The sequence below is a fragment of the Haliotis asinina genome, chromosome 9, assembly GCF_037392515.1.
Source record: "Haliotis asinina isolate JCU_RB_2024 chromosome 9, JCU_Hal_asi_v2, whole genome shotgun sequence".
Lineage (NCBI taxonomy): Eukaryota > Metazoa > Mollusca > Gastropoda > Lepetellida > Haliotidae > Haliotis > Haliotis asinina.
This window is the reverse complement of record NC_090288.1, coordinates 60,513,094-60,529,372: the sequence shown is the minus strand read 5'-3', so window position 1 is coordinate 60,529,372 and position 16,279 is coordinate 60,513,094. Positions and strand designations below refer to the sequence as shown.

The 16,279-nt window shown below is 39.8% G+C and overlaps 2 protein-coding genes across 2 annotated transcripts; one reads left to right on the top strand and one right to left on the bottom strand.

Moving 5' to 3' along the window:
* Positions 1–561: 561 nt before the first annotated feature.
* LOC137295525 (NADH dehydrogenase [ubiquinone] 1 alpha subcomplex subunit 5-like) lies at positions 562–6,410 on the bottom strand. Its single transcript, XM_067826899.1, has 5 exons — positions 6,360–6,410; positions 3,803–3,847; positions 2,242–2,358; positions 1,557–1,622; positions 562–893 (listed from the first exon to the last, which is right to left on the bottom strand). Exons 1-5 carry the CDS (start codon positions 6,378–6,380, stop codon positions 792–794), a joined length of 351 nt encoding a protein of 116 aa, XP_067683000.1. The 5' UTR covers positions 6,381–6,410; the 3' UTR covers positions 562–791.
* A 3,738-nt stretch (positions 6,411–10,148) lies between these two features.
* On the top strand, positions 10,149–15,405 carry LOC137295725 (uncharacterized). Its single transcript, XM_067827242.1, has 4 exons — positions 10,149–10,313; positions 13,004–13,098; positions 13,778–13,994; positions 15,202–15,405. The coding sequence occupies exons 1-4, from the start codon at positions 10,149–10,151 to the stop codon at positions 15,403–15,405; spliced, it is 681 nt and encodes a 226-aa protein (XP_067683343.1).
* Positions 15,406–16,279: the final 874 nt, after the last annotated feature.

The following is a 16,279-nucleotide window of genomic DNA, read 5'->3' as shown; positions in this document are numbered from 1 at the left end:
TCAAATGTTTGTACATAAACTGTTTTCTTGGATAATTCTCTTAACTTCACCAATAGCACCATCTTTATTTACTATTCATTACATCTGTATGACCTCCCATATACAAAGTTAAGCATCATGCATGTGCAAATCAGTCTACACAGTAGCTCCACACTTTTGACAGAAACAAACTGTCAGTGACATTTTGAATATATTTCATCAATGTTAACATGTGTTTATACATCCAATAGGTACCAACATTAATCACTTTTAGCAGTATCATCACATAACAGATCAGTGAATACAAAATACTCTTTGCTGGTTCAGCTTAATCTAATGCACTTTAGAATTATTGGGCATCTGGAAAACTTTGTTGTTTGGGCTTTGACTGATCGTGCATGATGCTGACTTCAAGTGAGTGTGTTTAGTATTTCGCTACTTTTAGCAATCATCACGCAAAGTTGGGGATACTCAGTGGGGATACTCACTGATTTTGACCCATGTGCAGTTTCTTGTGGGATGGAATATGGCAGAAGTACACTTCTAGTATGACAAATAGTAAACAAATTACAATTATACATATATGTTATAACATTTTATTCTGACAAACACACTTGCTCACAGATAATGTTAATAATGTTCACAAGACTCAGCATTCAGGAAACAGAAGATTAAACCCGAGTCATCATGGAGCTTTTCATTGGCTGCAATGTCTTCACTTTGCAAGCACAAAAACCAACAGGGTCAGATGCTGATGCCATGTTTTGTATGTTATTCTATGTATACAGACATAAGAGTCTTAGTGTCTACGGTTACAAGGGCCACTGCCACTGATTCTTTGGTGCTTCCCCAACCAAAGGCTCCCATGCTTTCCACTGTAGCATCTTTCTTGATAACATGAGTTCTCTCTCTGCCTGAAAACAGACACAAAACACATAAACAATGATATCCTTGCACCTTGAACACCAAAGCTGTTTGTCATTTCGTATATTCAGAAAGTAACCAATTGAAATAAATACAATATACCATGATATTATGTTCTGGTCACCTTCATATAGCAGATGTAGGTAGAATATATTAGAATTGCCTTCATCCCAATACTTCACAGTCTCCAGCTAACAAATCCAGATCACATTCTATATTCTCTAATGTATAATGCACTGTTGCTTGTAACAATCCAATAATCCAAACTTTTGCAGAATGTCCTGTGCAAGCCCAGAGATATCATGCTAGTTTGACAAGAATGCTCCACTTAAATACAGTATATGACCACAGATTCAACAGTGCTTGTATTATCCTTTTAGAGCCAGGTTCAAGTTAGGGCAATCATAATTACAATATGTTAATGTCCTTCAGTATGATGTGGTTTGATATTGAAACACCACAATTCTGCTCTCTGTGCAGACACAAATCTGCTGATAATTAACTTCCAGTTGCATTAGATAACTGCACATCTTACAAATTTGCCATGGAGTGATGCACACCCCTTTAGCAACCACTAGTATTCATGTAGAGTGAGATCCATCACCTTGGCTATATATATATAATATACAACATTACTCTGCAAGAACCAATACCTGTAAAATAAGCTCTTCTACTTGTCCACCATTTATCTTTTGCTCCAGCTTGGCAACATCAGTCTCCTGCAATGAATGTTTCATCAATATCAACAAAGTGCAGTCAACAAACACTCACCAAAGTGATCTTTAGACCTCATCAACATAACCAAATTGCAGTTGAGAAACTCTCATAAATAAAATTTAAGACCTAACTAGACAATAACTTCAGCTTGTTGTTTAACACCAAGCAGAACAAACGTCCAGCCAAATAATGATGGCCTGTAAATGATCCCTGAACATGAGTAACATGTCACCCTCCATGTAGGTGCCTAGTTTACAAGACATGCCATTTGACTATGGCAAATGTCACCCTCCATGTAAGTGCCTAGTTTACATATCATGCCACTGGAATATGGCAAATGTCACCCTCCTCGTAGGTGCCTAGTTTACATGACATGCCACTGGAGTATGACAAATGTCACCCTTCATGTAGGTGTCTGTTCACATGACATGCATAGGATATTGGAGACCTATTCTAAACTGGAATTCCCACACTACTGGAGCCACTGAGTATGATCAACATGGGTCAGAGGCTTATTTATTTGACTTTCATACTAAGAAAATTATTGCACAAAATCATATGAATGTCCCATCTCCACATAATATCCAAAACATATCTGGCAAATCACGTATCATTACTTACAGTCTGCACAATATGCATCCTGTCGTTGACAATCTGTTCTGTATATTTACGGTAGCCAGCATTTGGGGGCATCTTCTGTAAAGTCCTCAGTGTCTTTTCATACAACACTTTCAATGACTGCAACAAAGTTCATCACATCTTACTTTTCCAAATCCTTGCTTGCATCTTATCTTCATTTCACTGATACGTACCCTTCACTGCTTGCTACCAAACATTTAAATTCAGTTTAAAACGACATGATACTAAATACATTAACAATGAATTCAAAATTTCATGTTTCATGGGGTAACAACTTCTCACAACTCTGTAACTACGCAGTGAACGTTAGTATTGTTATACTCAAAACTAAACTCCCACCTTAATAAAACTAAGAAAATATCTGTTTCAGCTAGACACTCAGTCCAGTTAAGTAAAATAGATTATCTAAAATACAATGCAGTCTAAGTAAACTTAGTATTTCGTTACGCTCCACCACTGAGTCTAACAAAACCTAGTAGAAGGTCGCGTCAGGTAACTTTTGAGCGACTTATAACTATCCAATCAAACACGAGACGGTTAAATAGATTTAACCAGTCAAACAATGGCTACTATTTAGGGATCAGAGGGACTTTCAAAATATTCAGGTTACCGACACAGATCTCTCCACAATAAAAAAAACGTATATAACACAATTATTCACTTATTTGGCCAGCAGTATATACAATTCGGGGTTTCTGTTGACATGGTTACCATTAGCCAGTATTTCCGCAAGATGACAACCTTGAATGTTGTCAAAAACACTATTTTCAGCGACTGTTTACTCACCATTGTCATGGTTGTAATGCGCACTGTGTGCATCACCTGGAAGCGAGTGTATGCTAAATAGCATTCGGAATCGTTCGGGTACGAACCTTTTCGAGATAAAAAGTTCAAAAGGTATGTGTGAATGTCCACTTTCGCGATTTGGTAAGCTGTGTTCTAATTGGTCAATCTCAAAGGTTACCTGACACAACCTCCCATAAGGTTTCGTTAGACTCAGTAGTGGAGTGTAACGAAAAGCACTGAGGATCAGTCTGCTTAGACTGAAATACAATGTATACTGAAGGGCAACTGGTCAACAAGGATGAATGCAAACCTATCCTGTAGTTAATGAAGTCTCTATAAATGGTTCAACTTCAAGCTCACAAGCAACAGAAATTCAGTACCAGGTTAGAGATTAACAAGATGGAGTGCAATGAAACTTTGGTGGCATGTTGCCTACAGGATGTGCATAGTATAAAATGGAGCTACAACCATGATAACAATGTAAAAAAATCTTGCCTGACTTACAACATGACGATGCATTTTTCATAAACATGCCAGACTGCCAAAGTCTCCAGTTTACTGAACTGCTTATAAAGCTGTTACCTAGTTACACTAACGAGAGTACATATTTTCTCTTAATTGTTTGGTAGGTTTGTGTACACATTAACATGTTTCTGACCAATTATAAACAAATAACCTTGGACTTTCACACGTCAGTCTACGTTTACGATGCAAATTCAATAAAAAGTCCATCAGGTAATATATCTTTGTAACTCACCTGGTGTGGATGTCTGGCTACTGCCAGGCCTGTCAGTCCGGTCGTCTGCAACATAAAATAATTACGTAAAACTAACTGAAATATTATTGATGATAGTTGTTAGATTGGACAGATCAGCTAGGCTGAATACTGACTGATCATAAAGTTGCTTTTGCAAATTCTGGATATATGATTGAAAAGGCTGTGAAGTACAGTTACTTTATGTAAGAAATTCATAGACAGGTGACAAAACAGGTCTCTGGGCATAACATATCATCCATCTTGTAAAACAGACTGTTGGAATGTCACTTCATATTCTACTACAAGTTAAAGGGGCACTGATGCAGAGCAGTTTCCGTGGACTGGTGTAAACTTTTGTTATTGTTTTTCTCCCGTGAGTACCTGGATGATATCCCAGAATTCGTGACTGGTTCGTGACCTCTGCTGCGCAGTCCGTAAGCGCAATTGATAGTTTCATTATAGACAGATCAACTTAGGTGAAGTCATTTTTACTTCATTACAAATGTATTATGAAAACAAATGAAACACTTTGAAGGTTAATCATCTGCCAATGGTAGAAATGGTAAAAAACTATTAGGACGGAAAAATAACGAAGCCAATGTACGTCTCTATATTTTGTCTCATAACCCTAATTAGTTTATTGTCATATTTGTATGATTTTGAAAATTAATAAAAGAACACGCAATCTGCTTATATTCATAGTAAATTTCTAACATAACAGCAACATTTATACATTGTATAGATTGCCAATGTGGATCCTATTTCACACACATAATTGTATGATGTCCAATATTCTAAGTAAGTTAGTTAACCAATAATGAGCAATCAATCAATCAACGCAAGGGTGGTTAATTCTTTGAAGGGAGGATGTTGTTTTTGCACTCACACTTTACGGCAGGGTGTAGTCATCTACACACACTGCCTTTTGACAAATCCGCTAGAAGATAAAAGTAATTAATCAATCAGTGTGTTATCAGTTAATCCTTTGATCGATGTTTGTTTTTGTAACTCAGCTGATAAACCCTCATGCATCACTTACATGCACATATTACATAACATACAATACATTTGCCATTACAGACCTTAATTTATAATGTTGAGTATTTACTCCAGACAGGAGAAATGCCAAATGGGAACCTTTGTTGAGTAACCGAAGTGGTGTTACTACTAATTATACCTGTTATAAATTCATTAATTGACCATCCAGAGAATGATGACAAATAACACGTGTAGGTTTACACCATCAAACGCGAGTTACAGCAAGGAAGATGTAATCTCTGTGTCGCATGCAGCCTGAAAACACTTATGGCCCGAAACTGTTTTGAGGATACCAACGGAATTTCGTTACATAAGGAATACACACAGGCATTTGCTGTGTACTTGGGTAAATAGGTGAAATAAGGGGTTTTTTACGTAAGAAAATTTTCAGATTTCTCTACCAAAGGCAGAGTCATCGTTTTTTGTTTACGAATTCAAATAAATCAACTGTCGGTTTTAATATCATAAATAATAAACCATTGTAGCTACCATAGCTACCAAAATTTACGTATGATATTTGCTATCACAGCTGAACCAACACTCAAAACTACCTAAATATAAAGCTTTGCAATCTTCCGTACTGAAACAAATGGCTTGCTACGTGCCTGTAGACATCATATTTTCATGTAACATGATTAAATATCAAGGTTAAAAACACAGAAATAGGATCAAATTGGATCAGTAACTATACCATCCAAGCATCTGAAAAGAACTACACTGCTGGGATATTTGGTTACGATCAGACAAGGAATACCATGGATATTTTTAAACAAATGGCATATGATGGGCATCCGGCCTCCTGACTGTTTAGGTGAAGACATTCTGCTAATATGGACAGGAGCCCAGTTCCTTTGTCCGTCACGGTCGAAGGAGCGGGCGCTGACCAATTTGCGGTTTGGTTTCGTAATTAGACCGTTGGCGAGAAACATTATTCGCTCCGCATCAGTGCCCCTTTAAAGAGCACAAGATGGTGCTTGTTATAGACGACTGACGTACATAATGTGAACAAGAGAGAAACTATGTTTTATGTAAGTAGTCATGCTGTATGAATACTGGCATATACGGACATGTTCAAAATCAATGTTAGAAAAACTCCATGTGCATGTGAGTGTGTTGTGCAAAAGATGCCTGCTACTGTTCTGGTGGAAGATATTGCCAAATACACTTAGCTCACAATCTGATCTAGAAGTTTTATATTTAGAGCATGGGTTTATGTGCGCCATGTCACTGAACCAATATCATTCCTTACCGATTCTGTCTAGACTAGATCAAAACCTAACATGACTGCTAAATGATAATTTTGCCACTGAATTTAGCCTTCTGTTCACTCATCGAGTCTAAGGCAGTCATTACTGACACCGTCAAGGACATTTCGTACCCCTCAGTTATCTCGCTGAATGCTAATCAGTTCAGCAGGTAAACCTAGGCTAGACACCCTCCAATAAGTTAGCAAAACATTTTGACACAGCGTGTTGTATTTGTTGAGTAGTGTGCAGTAGTCTGGGGATTGTTTCCTCACCAGCTTCGTAACTCCAGCCATGTCGGAAGTGTATGTCTGCGATGACTGATTCGGTCTGAAGTCAGCGCGTAATCTGATTGGACCAAATGTCTTTTTTGACTAGTTCTACTTTTTGAATACATTGCGCGTAGAGAAGCACTCGTCGTAAAAAACACACAAAATGGTTCATTTTGAAGAAGTTTCTAAACCGGCATACCACTCTGTCCAAACAAAATTCTACACTTTAAACTCTATTCAACTATACACAACACAAAATAATTCTTACCGCAGATACCCAAATTACACTACCAGAGTTGCCATAAATCCGCGGGCTATTATAAGACTTTTTAACATATCTGTACTCAGGCATTTTCATTTCTTTTAACCAACATTTTACTATTCTTTTTGTATATCGCCACCAGAAGAAGTCAGAAGTAGAAGTAAAGCCTAATGCTATTTTGACGGAGGGTTTAACCGTTTCTTTTATTATATCAGGATAAGAATGTCATGATCATCAGCAATGCCTAATGGATAAAATTTTATGATATCGGGGAACACCTGATCACTGAAACAATCTGATGATTCAATATTTTTTGCTAATTGATCAATATATAACGAGAATATAATAAAAAACTAATACTTCCTTGTGTCAGACCACTTTAACAACCCAACGATTCTGAGTGGTTGCCATTACTTCTAACTTAATATGCTGCTAGATAATGTAAGCAACATCTGGGAAAGTATTTCTAGACCAGGAAGGAAGAATTCTGGTAATAGATGATGCTTGTCCTTTTCGACAGGAATGTAGAAAAGAAAGTTACTAGATAAACAGTCACGGGAAATAGTCACGGAAAAAAGTCACAACAATAATTCAGGGCTCCAGATAAGACGCGTATTTACTTATTTTACTCAATAACAATCACATTTACTAAATTAATTAGAAATCTGGGGGTACAAAAAAGCACAAGAAACACTAAAAACACAATAGGTCTACAATATCTTGCGTACATTACTCAATTACCTGAATTGGTTTGCATATGATTCGTCATGAAGCCCAAACTCACAACAGCATTAGCTAATGGTAGGCGATGCCTATACATACATGTACTATTGTAGTCGTAGCCACTGTCCAGGAAGTCACATGACTTCCATGTTGAGTATTTAGAAATGGCTGTCAAATGTTTGGCAATGCGACAATTACTAAAAACGTTTTGTCTGTTGAGATGCATTTATATTTATAGATTTAGAAGAGTTAGGTACCCAATAAGGATAAGAAATTCTGTGTAAAAGTACACAATTCTCTTAAATGGTGGGAGTATACAAAATTAATAAGAGTTACTCCTCAAAAAATGCAATTACTCATACATAAACGGAAATGGGAGTAAATACCCAACTGCTTGAAAAAGTATCTGGAACTCTGAATAAAAGTTGTAAAATTACCAACAATGTTGTTTAACTCTTTCTGAATTATATCAGTTACTTATTATATTACCTTGATTATGCTTTGTGAATATGGTAGTTTCTGGGTATCTTCTGAAACAGAATCAGAAGACATGAGACTTGGCTTCTGATCCAGAGGGAATTTTAGAGCAAAGATATTTTGTCAATAGAGTGATCTTTCAAATATCTTCAAATAAGACCACAATTGGTTTTCTATGCTGGATGTTATTACGAGCAACAAACATGTTTGGAAATATATTGAACCACAAAAGAAACGTCGCTTTTCACAACCAAATGCAAACTTTAGTTCTTACAAAATGGTGTTATTAAGCTTGTATGGTTTTGTCAATCCAGATTGATAATTATAAGCAAAATCAGTGTATTCTGTGATGAAAAAGCGTATGAACCAAACTCACCTTAAAAGGCAGATGTGGTAATGAAAGGTTCCGTATGACATTCGTGAAAATAAGAATGCACGTGCATGTAGTGACAACCCTACCAATAAAAGCGAGTCCCAAACTCGCCTAAAATCTCTTTTCTTTTGACACAATTGGTATAGCACGAATTACGAGAGACCAGAGGAACCAAGTTCTTGGGCGATTGTAAGTTGGCCAGGCTTCCAATCATTATAATGTTCATGTTGGGACAATCTACCGACTGCAGGAGGGGTATCAGGTCACTTACAGAATTCAAAACTGCCCAAGCAGTGGGCGACAATGTCAAGACCGACAGATTGTGCGTTACCATCTGCAGGGTCTTTTCCCTCGAACGACGGAAAGAGCACGTCAGACCGCTGGGAATCACAACAGACCCATCAGTACGGTTACAGTATGTCGACGTTTGCGCGGAAGACGCGGAAGACGCGGAAGACGTTGCGCTGTTGCCACAGACCATATCGCAGTCCTATCCTCACCGCTCATCACCGCTCATCACCGCCCAAACAGGTTGCAACGGGCAAATCAGCACCGAAATGGAGAACTGTGCTTTTGTCACATGAAAGACGATGTCGTGATTCGACAGTCGATGGCAGAGTGAGAGAATGGTGAAGGCATGGGAACTGTTTTCCAATGATTGTACTGCTGAAAGAAACTCGCTGGGTGATCCAAGCATCATGGTGTGTGGTACAAACGGTCTGAAGCAGATAGCAGGCACCGTGGTGTTCCAGAATCTCTGTCTTGGATGAGGACACGACTTGAGAGCTGCTCGTTATAGTGAGCAAGTCATAAACCAAGCGATGTACCACATTTTGGACGTTAGAGAAATCACACCTTCCAGCCAGACATCACTCGTGTCCACAGTCAGAGTAACATCGGACTCCCTAATACATCGTGGCATCCAAACCCTGCAATAGCCTGAACTCAGTCTTGATTTGAGTCCAGTAGATCACATTTGGGACGAGATTCAAAACAGACTGAATGACCTCCACCCAAGGTCGACCACTGCTGATCAGGCATTTCACAAAGTATAGACTCAACTGCCTGTGAGCTTCATCAACCGGCTATTTCATTCCATTCCGGACGATACAACGCTTTCATCGATGCCCATAGAGACCACACACTATTAATACCGATTTTGAGATATCTTAATGGCACCACTTTTGGTGATTCTGGTTGTGTGAACTTTAAATGTGATCCCCGAAAATGTGTTAAGTATAATTGTCAAGTTTGAACTCAATCCTCCGTTTTGAGTGTTAATTAGAGTGAATTAAAGTGTGTGTTTCAAGAAAGCGCAATTGTTTCGAGATTTCTTTTGTGGTTCATATGTCATGAATTTAATAAAATCGGTTATTGTGATTGTTGTTTCTGTGACGTTTTTTTTTCAGCAATAATTGTGACTTTCTTTAAGAGCACCTTCGCCAACGCCTGGTGTCATTAACGATATCCAATAATCATGTTGAATCTTTCCCCTTAAGTTTACATAATGCAATGAAGTACGTTTTCAGTATTGAGTCACTGAACATACATGCTTACCCAAAAAAAAAAACCTCTTCAGTGCTTAGCAGAGATCATAAGAAAAACATTCCGGACAAATACACATTCGTAAACAGCAGTTCTTAAGTAGAAGTCTAAGCATGCGAGGCGTCATTTTCAGATAAATTACAACTGTGTGAGAGATGGTTTATTGTGGGTGGAGAACGTTGTATAGTTAACCATTCCACCCGTAAATCACACTGTAAAGTTAAGATGGCAGGTGTTATCTGGTCAGGTGGTGTGGGAGAGGATGCCAATAAAAGGGACAGGTGACATCCTTCGTTTATGATTATATTAGGTGGACGTTCACTTCCACAGTCACACTGATTCTCTTTACGAATTGTGACATTTTTCGAAATTCCAAAATATATCTGATATTGCTAATGTCAAAATAAGAAAAATGTCAAAGAACAAAGTGGCTGACTCGTGGTACGGAAATCAGGTTGGGGTGTTTCAGCGGGAGTTGGACAAACGTTGCAGACATGGTGCGCAGCTCCTGACGCTGCCCCAGGTGTGTGAAGTCCTGGAGGCGGGAGGTTTCAGGGGATCTGAGCAGGACCTATTGGTAAGCTGGTATTCAGATTTTAAAAAATTATGACTGTTATATCTCGCCTTTTGTAGGAGGGAAGTAGTCTTAAAAGTTAGTTTTTATAGTGAAACTAGTGTGGACATCTTGTTATAAGACCCAGAATCAGAGGATCATGGCAGCAAAAAGGGACACCACTCTGTGAGAAGGGTTTCGTAAGGCCGTGAGTAAGGAATGGATGGATCAGGTGTGTGGTTCCAGAGTTATACGATTTACTTACTCTGTTGGGTTGAGTGGTTGAATGGGTGAGCAATTTTAGTTTTACGCCGCTTTTGGCAATTGTCCAGCAACATCACAGCGGGGGACACTCGAAATGAGCTTCACACATTGTACCCATGTGGGTGAATCTTCTGCGTGACGAGCGAAGGCTTTTACCATTAGGCTACCCAACCTCCAATACTGCGTAGGGAATAGAGGAGACCTCTGGGAAGACATTGAAGCAATGGAACTCTGGACCTGTACATTGTATGGAGATTTTCAATGTCGGAACCACTGGTATGACTAAGGGCTAGTTTCAGTTTAAGAGTAATTACCGACCTTGTTCACGACCCTCTCTCAATTTGCCTAATCATGAATGCTAAATACACACTGCACAGAAAGGCGTCATAGTTCACTTATTTCCAAGGAAGTCTTCAGATGGTCGTCTCGTCTTACCGGTAATACGGTAATACGACCACGAAAGGGAGTTTAGACGTTTTATGATGGAAACACGACCTTCACCAATACTAAGTCAGCTTGTAAAACCCTTGACCAAGCACACTAGACAATCCAGTGATCAACAGTATGAGCATTGAACTGCGCAACTGGGAACCGATGACGTGTCAATCAAGTCTGCGAGCCTTACCACCGTTTGTCGCCTCTTACGACAATCATAAGTTATTCTGAAGACTGGAGAATTACTGAAGACCTGGACCTTTACGGGTAGGAAAAAACCCGAATTGATGCAGGTTATATTATTGACATTTATCTTTAGACACTTAGAACCATAGTCAAGGCAACAGATTCGGCAACAGTTCGAACCTCACAGGTTTCTAGTCAGCCTGCACAGCAAATTACTGTGCCCTAGACGGCTGAAACAAGAGAATGAGTGCTTCAAAACAATTTATTGTCGGTGTATAATGTTCGTTACTATGTTCAATAGCATAGTTTACAACCTAAACATCCCAACCCTGGTCACAGTCATCACGTGATACAGGATTTAGTAAACCTATACAATATGTATGCTATGTTTCAGGTTAGATATTGTCATTATCAGATCGTCTAGATGAATATTTTTTAAAAAATTGAAATATTATTGATTAAAACAAACATTGATGAAATAAAGGATCTGTTGCTACATTGTCAAAACTCTTAACACAGGCGATACCATCTTTGTTAATCAAGGCTACAGCCTACTAATCACGGATGCAATCAACAATAGCAAGCGTTGTTTTTGCGGGTCTGCGGGAAAGGATACATATGCTGGTGTCAGCAGACTGGAGCTCAGCCAGTAACATGGAGTCGCTCCAGAGGGCAATGGACATACCTATATAGTGTGGACAGCGGAGGAGTTAAAGTACAAACTGAAAATATGGGGGAAAAACAAACAAAATATAGATGAGTCAAGAAGAAAGGAAAGACAGAGATAGGGAGAAAGGAAAGGAAAGAAAGAAAGACAGGGAGACTGACACAAGTGATGACCATGCTGAAGCAGTACATAACTGCATCATGGATGATAGACGGCCTTCCACATCCTGGATAACTATTACAGTACCTCTCGTGAATGGAATCAAAATATTCAGGATTCAGCAGGACACGGTAGGAAGCTGGGTCATAGTTGTGTCATCTCTAATATGTATGTTGTTCAGTGTGTTGAAACAGCCTTGAGTCCTCGTCCTAACACTAGAGAGTCTGCACCGCGGTCTCAAGTGGCGAACTTCTTTGTGCAGGGTGTTGGTCCTCAGATGCATGTGGAACCCCTTCTCTGGTTCAATCCCAGTATTATCCTGATCATGATTCGTGGTTTACAGGCACCATAACCACGTCCGAAGGTTTACCGGAAGTGACGAAAGATTACAGGCAACACAACCTTGCTCATTTAACTAATACAAAACGCGCTGATTCGAGCGAAAAGTTGTTCTAAACCGTGTTAAATGAAAAAAAACGCCAACAACAAAGAATACCTGTATTCCTTTGGAGGAGAGTGAAAAAACAGAGGTGAAAATTGGGTAAACAGATGACTGAGAATCTGTGACGACACCAGGTGTTCGCGAAGTGTCAGCTGGACTATTGCCGTTGCACACCGTAACTGTGCTGTATTATTCAAGCAGAACCTTGACGGATAATTGACTTGACTCATAACACCTCTCCACTGGAACTTCTCTGGGAAGCTGATTGCTTGTACAAACGTGGATTCCTGCTGTAGAAGAGAATTCTGTGATATAGTGCAATTTGCCTGATGTAACCCTAACCAAACTTGTATTAAGCAGTCGTCAAATATGAAGTTCCCACATCTGCGCCAGTTTTCTAATCCATGATTCAGACATGTTGTCTATGTCCAAAACGACCCGCTATATAGCTGAAACAAACACGTAAATGCGGTATTCAGCGTATACCCATTTGATAAATTAAAAGACATTGTGCTTTTGTGATTCATGTAACGCTATGAGTGACTGTTTGTAATTGAATAGGATGTCCTGGGAGACATCGAGGTTGACAGAGATGGACTTGTGTCTCGTGACACTCTACTGGCGTCCATCTGGAGCATCCCGTCCATCATCATGCAGTAAGTACTCACACAGTTTGTGAAATAGCCACTGGACCGCTAACCCGTGACTAGTAAAATTCCAGTCGGGCAAGTAAATCTCTACAGTCACTGGCCCGACTGGCTAGTGAATTTTCATTGAGTCATTTTGTAAATATATCACCCTCTCCGCTTGTTAAGTGAGAATACACTTTTGAATCATCCAAGGCTATGGTCTAATGAAAGTGTTCACCATATTAGCAGCTTGGTGATGAAACCTGATATACATTCAAATGTCAGAATAGTGAATTGTTCTGATGCTAACTTTTAGACATAACTATATCCCGACTGAAGTATCTACCAACCATCATACAGGGAGTACACACGCAGTGAAGTTTGCAACGAAAACGAAACAGACGCAACAGTCCCTTGTTCCATTTCCATTATGTATGCATATAAATATAACCGATGATGTAGAAAACGTAGTGAAAGATACCTTATCTTGCACATACCCAGGACTCTGTAATACTCTATACTCCATCTCCACAGACATGGAATGTTGTTCATGGTATTAGTCACGGGTTTGTGGGGTCCAGACTCAATTATTTACAGTCTTGTAGCTTGAATGTTGTGGCGTAACAAACAGATATGGATACAAACAAACCGAGGGTCACGATGTCGATTTGACAGTCAAAAAGTGCGTGTGACTCGTTGATTGCAGACAAATGGCGCTGCGACGTGACTTCTGGGCGCTGGACAGCAACCACAATGGCCGCGTATCGCGTGAGGAGATAATGAACGCCACCAAGCCTGCCTGCTCGGTGGACCTGACCGCCGGAAGTATCTCCTCCCTACTGATCGCCTGCGCCAGGGCCAACAAGAGAGAACTGGACTATGAGGAGTTCCTTTCAACGTTCGACATCAAGTTGACGTCACAGGTCAGTATTGCTCTGTGTTTAACGGACTAGATTAACCAAGGGCATTCACCTTCAATAATAACGAAGTCCTTAAGTTGACGATGGCAGCAAAATGCTAATTAGTTACTTTGTTGTACGTTTATCGTCAACATACCCGAGTTTGACCCCAAAACGTAAACCACGAGACATTACATGTGAATATGTGGCTGTAATAAATGTGACCTAAAACATGAACTCATTCACCCACCCCAAGAAGACATTAAAATGTGATGTTGTTGGCCCTCCATATTAAGTGGATAAAACAAAAAGTGGTCTACTGTACACACAGTACTCTATACGAGTAGAGTTTTCGTGTGTTGCCTCTGTGGGCGAACATAAGGACACTGAATTTAGCCCGGATTAGCATCACCAGCCACCTACACGTGCATGCAAGTTAAGGTCAAGACGTGTTCTTAAACGCTGTGATGTGTCAGTACTACCTTGTCATCAGAAGAGTGACTGAGTGAGTTTGGTTTTACACTGCACTCAGCAATATTCCAGAGGTCTGGAAATAATCGAGTCTGGACCACACAATCCAGTGATCAACAGCGTTAGCATCGATCTGCACAACTGGGAACCGATGACATGTGTCAACCAAGTCTGCGATCCTGACCTCCCGATCCCGTTAGTCGCTTCTTACGACAAGCATGTTGCCTTTTATTGCAAGCATGGATGGCTGAAGTGTGATCACAAGAAGTGATCAAAATATGCATACTTTTATCACTGATGTACTTTGAGTCGGTACCATGAAGATCGGATAGACTTTGTCTTCGGCAAGCCACGAATGCTTTTCCTGATTGCCGACTAATGGGATCGGGTGGTCAGACTCGTTGACTTAGTCATCTTATCCCAGTTGCCTCAGATTGATGCTCTTGCACTAACTGGATTGCCTGTCCAGACTCGATTATCTACCGTCATACAGCTGAAACATTGTTGAGCGTGACGTCAACCAGTGCTAACACTAAACAAAGAGAATTGTACTGAATGAAAGTCGGTATGGTTAATGCTAATCCTCATGTAAACAACACCGTATGCAAATAACGACACTCACTACTTTTGGTTTCAAGCACTTCTGGATTCATGTGACCAAAGGTACCTTCGGAGATTTGTGTAATCGGTTTTTGTAACAAAATCTTATTGCCCACTGCCGTGATTGTGCTTGAAGTTTGATGAAATGCCTCGTCCTCAGGCGTTGGAGAGAGTCTTCCTGCAACTGGACGCAGATGGGAGTGGGTATCTGACCAGGGACGAAATCTTCACAGCCATGAGGAAGCACCGGGAATTACGCCTGAAGCTAGGCAGACTGGTGGAGCTCCTGATCGCTTGCTACCAGGACGACATGGAGAGGGTTAACTACAGAGACTTTATAAGAGCTTATACCTACAGGAAGTAGTTCTTGTGCGGCAGAGAGGGGATAAATGCTATGACGTTATCAAGACTTATACCGCTAGGGAGAAACTTCTGGGAGGACAGGAAGAGTTTGCTACATGGACTTTTCAAGGCTTATGCCTAAAGGAAGAGGTTTCTAAAAACTGTGGGTAAACGTTAGGTACGATATCAAGACTGAAGAGGTACTCATATCCATAACAGTAGCTTGGAATGTGTTGTGAGTATTGCAGTACAGTGTAGGCATACAATGTTTATAAGATGTTCACGTACAGAATTTTTTAATGATCATTTAATTGACCATTTGGGAAAGATGTGTTAGAAAAGTTATACATTATAATGAGTGGGGTTATTAAATTTCTTGTCAGTGAAGCAGTTTTTGTTTGCTCGTATATGCCATCTAACAAACACACATATATGTGAACACACACAGCAGCGCATGTCCATGAGCTGATTCCTCTAGGATCAGGACAAGTGGACATCAGTTACTGACTGCAAAACTAACTCTGAACAGAACCTCGTCGGGAATTTCTTTGGGTGTCTTGTCAGTTTTCATGTCAGAAAAAATAATACATGACACTCTTCAAAATGTCCATTTGCAAATATCGATGAAGGCTAAATTAAATAATTAAGTTATCTTGCGCGCCTGAGTCTTAGATCGGCTTGATTCACTCTCTAAGGTAGCAGCCAGTGGTGATATGGATTGCAGTTAACATGGTCTATCTGCCTGACAATATGGAACACAATTCCCTCAGTCCATCTGCCAAATGATATGGATTAGAATTCCCTCAGTCCATCTTCCAGATGATATGGATTAGAATTCCCTCAGCCCATCTGTCAAATGATATGGATTAGAATTCCCTCGGTACATCCGCCAGATA

What these genes read in the sequence shown, in the direction of transcription:
- LOC137295725 (XM_067827242.1), top strand. Translation starts at nt 10,149, where the DNA reads ATGTCAAAGAACAAAGTGGCTGACTCGTGGTACGGAAATCAGGTTGGG. An exon ending in GATCTGAGCAGGACCTATTG is followed by an intron (nt 10,314 to 13,003) that starts GTAAGCTGGTAT and finishes GTAATTGAATAG; the next exon opens with GATGTCCTGGGAGACATCGA. An exon ending in ATCCCGTCCATCATCATGCA is followed by an intron (nt 13,099 to 13,777) that starts GTAAGTACTCAC and finishes CGTTGATTGCAG; the next exon opens with ACAAATGGCGCTGCGACGTG.
- LOC137295525 (XM_067826899.1), bottom strand. Translation starts at nt 6,380, where the DNA reads ATGGCTGGAGTTACGAAGCTG. An exon ending in TAGCCAGACATCCACACCAG is followed by an intron (nt 2,359 to 3,802) that starts GTGAGTTACAAA and finishes ACTTTGTTGCAG; the next exon opens with TCATTGAAAGTGTTGTATGA. An exon ending in GGATGCATATTGTGCAGACT is followed by an intron (nt 1,623 to 2,241) that starts GTAAGTAATGAT and finishes CATTCATTGCAG; the next exon opens with GAGACTGATGTTGCCAAGCT.